We start from the raw sequence: 13,686 nt of genomic DNA on the forward strand, positions 1-13,686 counted from the left end.
GACTGCTCCAACATGTGTAGCTAACACAGCTTGGGGTTAAAACAAAACAAAACACTCAGTTCTTTTGTACCTGAAATATTTTCAGATCTCACTTTGTTTGCTGCAGCATCACTGAAGTTGATGCTACTTTTTACCACAAAGAAAAAATATTTGCCTACCGCAAAGCACTTAAAATTATTCACGGACTAAAATCCAGAACAATGGAGTGAAGAGAGTATATGTTTTTCAAACATCTGCATTAAGGATATTAAGTCAACAGAATGCTAGGGGGACTGGTTTGAAATTCCCTTATATGCTTCACTAAATCTAGCAAGAAGCTCAACACAAATGGTCTTAAAATAAAAAATTAAGCATTTATATAGCTGTGTAGTGTGTTTTACTTAAAATTAGTTGTTTTTTTTTAAAAATGGAGAAGAGAATACTGCAGCCATGAGGGAGGAAATGCAAGAAAGTGTCTGAGGAGGAAAGAGAGGGTTTTATGGTAATTAAAACTGGTTATGCAGAGTATTAAAATTCTGCATAGATTTGCATATTTTCCACCACCTGTTTTGGGGACTGCAGAGAAGGCTAATTAACATAAAGCCTCTGATTAATTCTGCTAGTCACTGAGAGATAATTACAGCATAGGACTGTAAACATTCTGCACTAGTGATACAGCCTGTTTGCCAACATCTCTCTCAGGGATGGAAGTTTACCATGGCAACCAAGGCAATTTTCTGCCTCCTTTCTCTTAAAAAGGAAGATCATCGTATTTCCCTTTCTTTCTAAAGCATCACCACACGTAACTGGGTCCATGTTCTATTTGGCTTCATAGAATGCACTATCCCATTTCTTTAGTATACTGCAGTATTAAAACCAGTTTTCAATAAAACTACATCCCTTTCCCCTTTCGGCAAGGCATGTTGCTTGAATATTGTATTGAAAGGAAGCAGTAGGTTGATTGAAATGCTATGGAGCATACTGCATCACACAAAGTTTGAATGCTTTGCTATACTATGCAGATCAATGAGGAGCAAGTAGCCCAGTTTATTTTTAAATTACTAGGTATAATTTACTTGATACTGTAGGAAACCCAAGTGATCCACATCAGCAACCTTAAAAATCAGTGCTACATCGGCCCCCTATGTTCAGCTTTCAAAAACAGCTTGCAAAGTAATCTATGATTAAAATAAGGTTGGAATCAAGGAATATGTGAGATTATTGGAGTTTGTAATGAAGCATGAGAACTATTTACAACAGCTCACTAACCTCTGACACAAAATTATTAGTATCAATGAATTAACCAGCTCCTACTGCTGACCATCACCCAATCTGTTCTGCAGCTGTGAAACTATTACTGCTCAACCTCTCTTTTATTTTACAAACTCAAGCAAATGTAATTAGAATGGGACAGCTCACAGTCTGAAAACTATCTTTAATGAAACAGATACTTGATGGAGAATGGGAGAAGGAGGGGCAGTCCTTACCTGTACATTTAAGGACTGAGCAGCAGCCTGTAAACTTGTTCCAGCAAGCTGGACCTACAACACAGTGCAAAGAACTGAGATGAAGTGAAGTAATGGTCATATAAAGCTTTGAAAGATGAAACAACAACCCCCTAAAACATTCTGCAGTAGCTGAAAGTAGGGGTAGTGCTGAGAAATATTAGACACAAGTCTAAATGGACCTTGCACAGTGTTATCTGTCCACCTCTTACTGAGAAAAGATTCTGTCAGTTTAGGACCTCTGGATAGTGATGTGAATCTGACTATGAAAGGAGCACTTTTTGGTGGGTGAGTCTTCTTTGGGAAATATAATTTTTATGCAGAAATCTCCTACGTTCTTAAAATGAAAACCCTATTAATCAACTTCTTAACTTCAGAACAGGTATTACCCCAAATACGCATGCTGCATTCACCACCTTCCTTACATCACACAATGGGAATTTACACATGCAGCAGGAACCTCTTATACCACATAAAAACTGTTCTCACCCATCAGTCCACGACCCAGGCACTCTCACTGTCCCTAAACGCTGCAAAAATAAATTACATACAGAGGACAGGATACCCTTAACATGGGCAGCATTGACTGAAGTGTACTGAAACTCAAATTCAATTTTTGAGATCGATGACCTGGGCCAATACTCCCAGGAAAGTATTTTTGGGGAGGGGAATGGGGGGAGCAGGAAAGTGAAATGAAAGCAACATTCCAAAACTTGAGATTTTTAAGAGCAAGATAGAGACAAAAATATTACGAACAGGAAAAAGATTCTCTCTCCTGTTACCACATAAATTATATGCTCATATGCTGTAGACAGCTTCAATAACTCTATTCATGTTACCATCATCAGCATCACTCCTACTAGGAAGGAAGAATGTTACATAATTGCCAATACTTCCAAAGGGCGGGATTATAGCCTGTAGACTATTTTGTCACTGACCATGCTTGAAATCCACTGCTTTACTGGGAACCAGGAAACACATAATGAGTACAAGAAAAACAAATGATCAAAAGTGGTATGCTGTCTTTTAAGGAAAGGAAGACATCCCTATACTGAGATGTGTTGCATGAGAGTAATAACATATTTAACTATACTTGCTTTCCTGTTGGCTTGTGTGGGTTGGAGAGCTTTAATTCAGATCCAGATACAAAAATTCCATGCTGTGGCAGCTCTGACCTTACAGAGCCATCTCTTGAAATGTTTCATACGTTCCTGGGTGGGATTCTACAAGGTTTTCTGCATTTCCTCTGTTGCCATACAGAGCTCATATCTAGAAGTTAAATTTAATTTGCCTTGCCTGTTGTGTTCTGAGATTTCAACAACATACAGCCCAAACAGCCTAATCAAACTGCTGTCCTAGTGAAATAGCCTGGATATAATATTTTTATCTTTCTCAGCACTAAAGGTTGACCGTACAAACTTAGGTCTCTTAAGTGCAGCCAGCACACACTTAAACAGATTGTGTTGTTCTCTCTTCCCCACATCCATCTCCATACCCCTATGCACACGCTTTCCTATTAGAGTATTTTACAAGGTGCTGTTTCTGAACAGCACCTTGTATTGTATTTGGCATTGGTCAGTAAAGCACCTCATCTTGAGAGTAATCACAGCTGTCACCACTAAGAATTCCTATAATGGAAGACATTAATAGTTCATACCTAAGGTGGTAGCCAGCCTCACACTGGCCATTGCCAGATGTATCAAAAGAAGACTTGGAGATTTCTTGAAACTAGAGATTCAAGAAATGCAGCATACATCGTCACAAAAAAGTTACGGTCTTAGCAACTTTTTAAAAATACTTTTCAGGGCAAGGTGACAAAATATTGTCCTGATAGAAGTTATTGATTTCAGGTAAGTTCATATGACAAATGAACATCAAAAAAAGCTGTACTGGAAAGACAAAAGACATTCAGAGCTCCTGAATTTGCATACCATACTGACACACAACCTTCAGGGTACTGAGAGTGAGGTGTGCAAGAAAGGCACTCTCCAACAGCCTATTGCTTCGGTGTACTCAAACATTCACACTGTTATTCCACAGGTCCTAGGTAAACCTCTGACCTTAGGAAAATTATAATTTTGTGACAAAATAGTACTGAATGCTCAGTACAATAAAATGGCAGATCTGCGCTCTTGAAAGTGAACATAAAAGCCTGAGTACCTTAATTATACCGTAACAATTGTGTAACCCCAGACCCTGAACACGTGGGGTCAGCCAATTAGTTCCAGTAATTTTAAGTTTAAACTTGGTGCCAAGGAAGGGAAAGACATTTGTTCTCAGATCCTAAGTGTGATCAGACACCCTACCTCTGAAGTATAGCTTTGACTCCGTAAGAACAGGGGCTGTAGAGAAGCGATTAAGAGAAATAAAAGTCTGAATATCCTAAGGAAAACAACTCCATGAAATAAATCTTCCTAAAAATGACTCAAATTTGTAGAAACATATGCTTGTCTAGTTCCATCATTTTAAGCTTTCCCTGAGCACGGGAAGCAACAGGAGGACTTGAACTGTGTACTGGTAGCCCTCACTATTACTTCTCCTGTCTTTAACTAGGCATTGACAAGTTCCAGGTCCATGCTGGGACAGTTATTGGGCAAATATAATTCTTAAGAGACCAATTCTGGCCTTGTCTTTGGACACCCGTGATTCTAATGGACACTCTTCCGAAGAGGAGTAAACATTATATCCTAGTGGCCTGTACAGTTCCAGAGTATTCATTTCCTACGCCCGCCTCCAGATTTTTTAAAGAACTATGAACAGCATATGGTGTTTTAATTGTAAGTACTCATCTGTAATATGGCCCTGTGGTGGCATCTGTTATCTAAAAGTTCCCAAAAGAGCTATTTCCCAATAATAATTCTCAGTGTATTTGATATGTGGGCTACAGACAAGTACAATAATTCATGACTAGCCTCTAACATTTAGCAGGCAGAAAAAAAAAATCTCACATCCTACTCAGGATGACAGTGCTCCCCTACGCTACTCATGGATTCAGCTGCCAACTGTACAGGGAAAAAAAAAAATCTTTCCCCATCCATTTCTTTCCCAAACCACTTCCAGTTTAAAAAGTGTCTTTGTTTTACCTGATGAAGGTGTCCAAGGAAGGCCTGAGCCTGGGCTGTAGAGATTGCCCCTCCAACGGGCACAGGCTGCTTCTGAAAGTCCAGGCCATTTGTCTGTGTGCCTGAAGAGGCAGAAGAAATTACAAAACTGTTGAACAGCACTCAAAAAGAAATTATATTAAGAAATTTTAAATTAATTCTTGCTGAAGTCTCCTGCTACTCTGGACTTCTAACTCTTAATTCCATGAAACGTCCTCCAATAACAACAAGGGTTTGAGTCTCCCCAGAAATGAAAGCAGCACTGTCACTCCCAGCAGCACTGTCACTCCCAGCCAGTTAAACATAAGCAATTTCATGGCACCCTAATGCCTATCATCTTGATCACCCTGCGCTATTAGTGCTGACAATGGTTTTAGAATAGGATGCTCTATAACTGTATGTGCCTCGGGTTAAGCTCATAGTTCAGTTTTGCAAGTACTCTTTATCTAATTGCTGCTGATGGCAATTTTGAAGGTCAGACTTCTGCGAAAAACAAGGATCACAGTGGTAATAACACAATCCCTACTTCTTTTTCACCAGTAGAACTCAAAGTGCTTCATGCTTAAATGTATTTAAGGAAAAAAAGGATTATTTTCAAGAAAGTAAAGGGTGAGGGGAGAAGGCACAGGGAAATGGTGCATTAGAACATGGGGACATAGTCCTCCTGATAACTATATACCAGTGTTCCGATGAATATTTGTGCAGAGGTCTTGTTACACTAGATTGCTCTTACTCTATTATCTTTTATTCACTTTGAAATAATTTAGAACTGATTGCCTCTTTGCACTCTTTTCCCATCCAGGCCTGGAAGAAGGGAAACCCCAAAAGCTAATTCTGGCATATCTGGTTGAAAGAAATGAAAAGTATCAGAAACTTTTCTCCAAGATATTGTCAAAGTTTTTCTCTTCTGCTAAAAAACAGCTATACTGTGGTTTCAGGAATCATTCCTCCATGTTACATGAAGGGAACAGAATAAGTATTGTAGACAACTGTTTTGGTACACTGTTGATATTATTACCACCCACACTACAACATCCTCCTGGAATACTGGTGACTATGGGAAAGGATATCTCCAGTTTATAAAATTGCACTGAAGTTCGGTAGCAGAGGATACAATACACAGATTCCAAGGCCAGAAGGAACCACTGTGATTATCTAATCTGACATCCTGTATAACATAGGTCACAGATTTTTCACAAATTCCTAGTGCATATTTTTTTCTAAAAATCCAGTCTTGATTTAAAATTTGCCAGAAATGGAGAACCCACTAGGACCCTTGCTACATTGTTCTAATGGTTAATTACTCTCACTGTTCAAAAGGTACACCTTATTTCCAGTCTGAATTTAACTAGCTTCAAATTTCAGGCATCAGCTCATGTTATATTTTTCTATACTAGACTGAAGAGCCCATTATCAAATATCTGTTCCTCATGTAGGTACCCACAGACTAACCAAATCACACTTTAATCTTCTCTTTGATTGAGTTCTTTGCGACTATTACTACATAAAGCACATTCTTCTAATCTTTTAATCATTCTCATGGCTCTTCTCAGAACCCTCTCCAATTTATCGGCATCCTTCTTGAACTCTGGGCACCAGAACTGGACACAGTATTCTAGCAGCAATTGCACCAGTGCCAAATACAGAAGTAAAATAACCTCTCTGCTCTTACTCAAGATTCCTGTTTATACATCCAAGGATGCATTAGCCCTTTTTAGCAACAGCACCACACTAGGAGCTCATGTTTACCTTATTATCCACCAGGACCACCAAATTTTTCTCAGAATCCCTGCTTCCCAGGATAGAGTCCCCCATCTTGTACATATAGCCTATATTCTTTGTTCCTAAATGTATACATTTACATTTAGGTTATTCAAATGTATATTGTTTGCTTGAGCTCAGCTTACTGAGTGATCCAGATCACTCTGTATCAGTGAGTGTATCCAATGTGTGAGTCATCTGCAAACTTTATCAGTCATGATTTTGTTTTCTTCCAGGTAACCGGTAAAAATGTTAGTGTAAGGCCAAGAGTCGATCCTTGTGGGACTCTGAGAAACATACCCATTTGATGTGATTCCCCATTTACAATTACATTTTGAGACCTATTAGTTAGCCAGTTTAATGTATTTAAAATACACCATATTCATTTTATATCTTTTTAGTTTTTTCCCCCCATCAAAATGTGGTGCGGTACCAAGTCAAATAAAGTCTTACAGAAGTCTATTACATCAATACTATTACCTTTATCAACCAAACTTCTCATAAAAAAATATATGAAGTTAATCTGAAAGGATCTATTTTCCATAAATCCATGTTGATTGACATTAATTATAATATCCTCCTTTAATTCTTTATTAATCGAGTCCCGTTTCAGCTGCTCCATTATCTTGCCTGGGATCGATGTCAGAATGACAGGCCTATAATTACCCTAATCTTCTAAGAAATGGGGTGACTAAAATGAGAAAAAAACGTGCTCAGATTTGGAGGAAATTTCAGTAGGATCACTGTACTGCTATCAGATTTTGTCTACCGGTGATGGATAGGTGCTCAACCAGTGCATGACTGCCCATGGCTTATTATAACAATCCCATACCCACTAGCCCCTCTTTTTGTTCTATGACTATAGTAATATTAACAGACCTCTTCACTTGAATGATCCCTTAGAATATGTGCTAACTACTTAAGCTAATCTGTTCGACCTTGTATTTAGCTGAGGAAGAGCTCTGAGTAGCTCAAAAGCTGTCTCTCTCACCAACAGAAGTTGGTCCAATAGAAGATATTACCTCACCCACCATGTCTCTCTAATATCCTGGGACCGACACAGCTACACCACCACTGAATACCCCCACACCCCCGGGCCACATCTTATTCAGATTAAAAAGTGTGACTAGCATATCTGAGTTATTGACTAAATGAAAGAGATGCAGTTGTTATATCATGGGACTTAAGCATTACTTTAAAAATCCATGAAAGCAAGTATGGCTTATTTTCAGGAAAATCAAGGAGGCATATACTTAGGCTTGGGAGGATTAGATTTTATCGGTAAATGTCTGTAAACATCAATTTCACCAAACTGATGAAAAAATAATTTCCACTGATGATAACAGAAATTTACTGTTAGGTAAAGTAAGAAAAATGCTGCTTGAGAATTTACTAGAATTTAATTTAAGGATATTTACTTTGTATATTTTCACAGATGTTGATGGCAACTTGTGTTTTAACAGTTATAAAGCTTTACCTTTTTGAATCTCAGTGTACACTGTCATTAATTATGTATTGTCTAACACTTCCATAATTTCCTGCAACTGTTAAAAGTTAATTAAATAAAAATATTAAAAAAGGCTTAAAAAAAGAAACATAGCTATTATCCAGTGAACTTTTAAAAAACGAAATAGTCACTCACCCTGTGTAGTAACTGTGGTTCTTTGAGGTATGCCCCACTACGGGTGCTCCACTCAAGATGTGCTAGTGCCCCCTGCACCTTTGATCAGAGATTTTTCATAGCAGTGTCCGTTCAGCCCGCATATGCATGCTAGTCAGCTTCATGCCCCATGCTACTGTTATATAGCACTGCACAGATGAACCACTCTTAGGGCAGGTCTACACTACTGCTTAAGTTGATCCAACTTCTGTTGCTCAGCAATGTAAAAAAGCTCTCTCACCCTCCCACTGCAAGTTTTGTGCTGTCCACACTGGCGCTATGTTGGCGGGAGACACTCTTCTGCCGACATAGCTTCCACTTCTTGCTGACATGGAATAATAATACCGATGGGAGTGCAGTCTCCCATCAGCATAGCTTGTCTTCACCAGGAGATGAGGAACAGCATGGAGAGTAATTGGTGAGCAAATAGCCAGCTGAATCTGGTAAGGAAACCATATTTGTCAGGGCCAGATTGGAAATACTAGGATAATTCTGCTTTGCCTTTTTGTATTTGGTACATAACTTTGGCTATTAAAGGAGTCAGTGGGAATGAGTATAAGAGAGCTGACCAATGAAGGTGAAAAGCATCCCCACCACCACCCCAAGGACCGGTGATCCAGTCCACCTCTCAAGCAAAACTGGGTACACTTCTTGTTTCATTCTGTGGCGAGCAAGTCCATCCGAGGGGTGCCCCATTGACAGAATATGTGGTATAATCTGCTGTTGTCTATTTCCCACTTGTGGCCTTGGAAGAAGTGCCTGCTGAGTGCATCCATGGTCACATGCTGATCCCCTGGAAGGTAGGCCGCTGTGGTGATGATCTGTTTCTGTATGCACCAATTTCCAAGCTTGACAGCCTTGGTGTAGAGGGAGGGCGATCTTACTCCTCCTTGGTGATTGATGTAAAACATGCATGATAAGTTGTCCATTATGACTTTTATGTGTTTGTCCCTGATAAGCGGTAGAAACTAGAGACAGGCCTACCCAATCATTCTGAGTTCCAGGAGGTTGATGTATTGCACAATCTCTTGCGATGTCCACTTGTTCTGGGTCGCATGAGCATCTAGATGCACTACCCACCCTAGCAGAGAGGTGTCTGTCGTTATGATGCAACCTAGATGGAGCTACTATAAGATGAGTGCAAAACTGGTCGGAAAACTGTTCCCAGAGAATTGTCCAAGAAAAACAGAGCTCTCACTCTCAGGTTGGGTGCAGCAAGTTATCAGTGGTTCAGAGTCATGCTGGAAGGGCATAACGAGTGGGGTCCCACAGGGATCATTTCTGGGTCTGGTTTTGTTAAATATCTTCATCAATGATTTTGATAATGGCATACAGAGTACACTTATAAAGTCTGCAGATAATACCAAGCTGGGAGGGATTGCAAGTGCTTTGGAGTATAAGATTATAATTAAAAATGATTTGGACAAACTGGAGAAATGGTATGAAGTAAATAGGATGAAATTCAAGAAGTACAAATGAAAAGTGCTCCATTTAGGAAGGAGCAATCAATCAGTTGCACACATAAAAATGGGAAATGACTGCCTAGGACGGAGTACTGAAGAAACGGATCTGGAGGCCATAGTGGACCACACGCTAAATATGAGTCAACAGTGTAACACTATTGCAAAAAAAAGCGAACGTTATTCTGGGATGTATTAACAGGAGTGTTGTAAGCAAGACATGAGACGTAATTCTTCCACCCTACTCTGCACTGATTAGGCCTAAACTGGAGTATTGTGTCCAGTTCTGGACTTCAAATTTCAAGAAGGATGTTGACAAATTGGAGAAAATCCAGAGAAGAGCAACAAAAATGATTAAAGGTCTAGAAAACACGACCTATGGGGGAAGATTGAAAAAATTGGGTTTGTTTAGTCTGAAGAGAAGAATGAGAGGGGAGATGATAACAGTTTTCAAGTAGGTGAAAAGTTGTTACAAGGAGGAAGGAGAATTTTTTTTTTCTTAACCTTTGAAGATAGGATAAGCAGAAATGGGCTTAAACTGCAGCAAGGGAGGTTTAGGTTGGACATTAGGAAAAACTTCCTAACTGTCAGGGTGGTTAAGCACTGGAATAAATTGCCTAGGGACTCTGTGGAATCTCCATCATTGGGGATTTTTAAGAGCAGGTTTGACAAACACCTGTCAGGGATGGTCTAGATAATACTTAATCCTGCCTTGAGTGCAGCGGACTGGACTAGATGACCTCTCGAGGTCCATTCCAGTTCTATGATGACCGTTGGGGGGAGAATACACAAATGGGACTTTTGCACACATGTTGCAATGGTCTTTCCATCAGCTGAGGGATTGTTTTATGCAGGTGGGTTTGGAAAGAAGCATATTTAAACAGTGCCTGTTTGGTGAATAAACAGTTCCGAGCCACCCTTGAAAGGCAGCACATTCGGAATCTTGTGTGTTCTATGACGAAGGTGCTGGCTGCCATGTGCCCCAGCAACTGAAGACAGTTCTTTTATCAGAGTTTGGGGACTGAGCTGAATTGTGTTGGGGACACAAATCTATGCAGAGGAAGGTAGGCTCTTGCTGTTACTGAATCGAGCTGTGCCTCTATGGAGTTCTGCACAGGAGTCAAAGTGGATTTTTGAATGTTTAATTGCAGGACAATTCAAGGAAGAAATCCGTGGCCTCAGAAGTTGCCAGAGACATCAGTTCCAAGGAGCAGCCTTTCAGCAGCCAATTGTCCAGGCAAGGGAATACTACCTTTCCTGTTGAGCCGTGCTGCTACTACTGACATGACTTTCTAAAGATTCTCAGGGCAGATGGCAGGCCAAAGGGGAGCACTTGGTATTGAAAGTGGCCCTGACCAACAATGAAACATCAGTATTGTTTGTGGGATAAGAAGGATCGCAATATGAAAATATGCATCTTGAAGGTTGAGGGCTAAGAACTAACCCCCTTGTTCTATTATCGCTGCAAGAATCACCATTTTGAATTTTTGTGCCTTCACATAGATGTTGGATAGCCTCAAATCTAGGCTGGGTCTCCAAACCCCACTCTTTATTGGTGTCAGGAAACACCTTGAATAAACCCCCTTCCCTCTGTGCCGCATGGGGACTGGTTCTATAGCTCCCATGCGTAGAAGAGTCTATTACTCGATGAAGCAAGGTCTTCTGAGAGGGGTCCTTAAAGAGGGACAGGGAAGGGGGATTTGTAGATGGAAACAGTCAACTAGATGGTGTATCCTGTAGAGATGATCTCCAAAACCTAGTTATCTAAAATGGCTGTCTCCCAAGCCCGCCAGAAGTAGTAAAGGCTATTGCCAAAGGGAAGAAGGCAGGTCAATTGATGCAGATAATGAGCACGGTAATTCAGGCCTTCAACTAGCCTATCAAAATTGCTGCTTGGAGGTGGAAGGGTGAAAGTGGAAGGCTGAGAAGTGGATGGTTTCCTTCTCTGGAATCTGGGTCTCTTCTGATGCGGTTCACATGGCTCCTGGGAGGTAAGAAATTGAGCAGAATAGGCTCTCTGAGCCATCTGGGACTTGCTGAGCTACCTCTTGTAGGTGTGTTTATACAGATACCAATAAAATGCAAGGCACCCCTAGGGTCTTTAGGGATGAACCACAGATTCATCTATGCTGTCCAAAACCAACTCAAACCCACCAAAAGGAAGCACCCCCACTGTATTCTGGATCTTTTTTGGTAATCTTGAGAGCTGGAGCTAGGAAGCCCTTCTCGTAACTACTGCTGTAGTGATTGAATGGGAGACAGTATCAGCGGCATTGACAGAGGCTTGTAGAGATGTCCTGGCAAGTACTGGCCCTCTGTAATAATTGCCTGGAATTGCTCCGTGTTCTGCGTTCTGCCACTTTGGTATAGTTTACGTGATTAAAATTTTGTCATTAGCATGTGGTAATTGGCGATTCTAAATGGTCAGGAAGCTGAAGAATGAGATTTCCTACCCAGTAGGTCCAGATGCTTGTGCTGCCTTCCACGTACATTAACTGTGTTGAGTACCACAGCGTTAGGTGAGGGACGAGAAAATAAAAATTCGGAGTCCTTTGTTGTGACATAATACGTCTTATACACTCTGTTGCATGTAGGCAAAATAGTAGCTGGAGTGGGCCAAACGATCTTTGCTGGGTCCAGAAGGGCTTTGTTTATGGGCAAAGCTTTGCAGGTAGATGAGGCTGAATGGAGGATATCAAGCAGCTTATGATGAGGTTCTTTAACCTCCTCAAGAGAGATCTGTAAGGAGTCAGCAATTCTCTTGACCTGATCTGGAACGGCTTAAAATCATCGGCCAAGGATGGCGGGGGAGGCACAACAGCTTCATCCAGAGTTGAAAATGAGATGTTGGCCACCGGAGAGACCCCCTTATTGGCTCTAACTCCCTGCTCCTCAAAGGATTTACCTTAAGGGTCAGGTCTCCTAGAGGGAGCAGGTGATGCAGGTTGCCTCTCTCTGAGACAGGTGGTGCTCAATGCGCTGTTGGCGATAGGCAGCCCAAGGGTCCCAACATGGCCAAGGAGAAGTATAAGGCGCAGGTGGAGGTGGCACCCATGGGTGCTCATACCAGTGAGATGTTGATAGTAATCTTGTGCCACAAGTAGTTATATAGTCTCAGACTTCTGGAAAGGGGCCTCTATAGGAGTGAGGGGGAGAACCCTGAATTGATATTTGAGACACTGAGGCAAGGTCTTCATTAGAATCCTCTTCTTATAAATCGCTCTGGAATGGTGGGGCACCTGGAGAGATCTGAAGTGAAACCATTGGTACTGGGTGAAATTCAGGAGATCTTGATGTTCTTAGTACTGAGAGCACATCAGAGCCAAGCAGCAGAGAACTAGGTGCCTCAGACACAGCCAGGTCCCGGGGAAAACAGAAATCTGGGGTACTGAGTGTGATATCGGTATCAAGTCTGTGGTCTGCATCGAGGTGATGATGAAGGCTCTGATGATACCGTGAGTCTCCAGCACTTTGAGGGAAGTGTGATCGGAGCCCAAGCGGACTTCTTTGGTACCAAGGAAGCAGAGGAAGAGTCTTCCTTGCTGCCTCAGTCTGTCAACTGCACCGATTATCTCTCTGGGCCTGAGGCTTTGCAGTCTCTCAGTCTAGCAGTACCCTGGGTATCTGAGGAACTAGCAGCCTCATGGGTACTCGACTGAAGAACAGATGGTGCCAAAGTGGCTGAAATTACTGACAACCTCAGCTTTTTAGAGGTAGATTCCCTACCTGGTGAGCCCAAGGAACATGGGCGAACTACTCTCAGTTCTCTCTCAGCTGCCTCAGCCTGAGACAGAATTCTGACAGTTGTATCCGTTGAGATTTCCTCAATGTTGTACTTATTTCTTATTCAAGTAGTTAGTTGTAGTAGCTCTTAGCATTACTCTAATTAGTCAGCAAGTAGTAGTAGTAATTTTGGCTTTCTAGTATTAAAAAAATAAAAAATAAAGGTTCTCTCATATATAGATACCAGATAGTAGTTCTTGTTCACTGGGAGGTTTTGCCCAGTTCTCCCGGCTTCAAATGTCTGTTGTACGGGGAGGCGATCCTGGTAAGTGATGGGCACTCCCACTACATCCACTGCCTTGGGGAAATCGCACGTTGCCCAGAAGCGTACCTTCAGTCTGGCACTGAAGTCCAGAGCCAGAAAAAACAGGGAGATAAAACTTAATCTTCTCATGATGGAGAAAGCTCACCATGCCTCCACTATATCAGACTGCAAA

The 13,686-nt window shown here is 41.3% G+C and overlaps 2 protein-coding genes across 5 annotated transcripts in view; both read right to left on the reverse strand.

Moving 5' to 3' along the window:
• RCSD1 (RCSD domain containing 1) overlaps nt 1-13,686 on the reverse strand; it is a 368,022-nt gene that overhangs the window by 265,600 nt on the left and 88,736 nt on the right. The window lies entirely within an intron of this gene.
• POU2F1 (POU class 2 homeobox 1) overlaps nt 1-13,686 on the reverse strand; it is a 211,536-nt gene that overhangs the window by 89,233 nt on the left and 108,617 nt on the right. For 3 of the 4 annotated variants that reach the window (XM_075072991.1, XM_032777410.2, XM_032777408.2), the window contains exons 3-4: nt 4,568-4,668; nt 1,467-1,520 (exon numbers count right to left, since the gene is read on the reverse strand). In XM_075072991.1, the coding sequence (XP_074929092.1) occupies nt 1,467-1,520; nt 4,568-4,668 (155 nt within the window). The remainder of the gene's footprint in view (nt 1-1,466; nt 1,521-4,567; nt 4,669-13,686) is intronic. The other variant, XM_075072995.1, reaches the window with a different exon arrangement.

Source organism: Chelonoidis abingdonii, chromosome 1, assembly GCF_003597395.2.
Source record: "Chelonoidis abingdonii isolate Lonesome George chromosome 1, CheloAbing_2.0, whole genome shotgun sequence".
NCBI lineage: Eukaryota > Metazoa > Chordata > Testudines > Testudinidae > Chelonoidis > Chelonoidis abingdonii.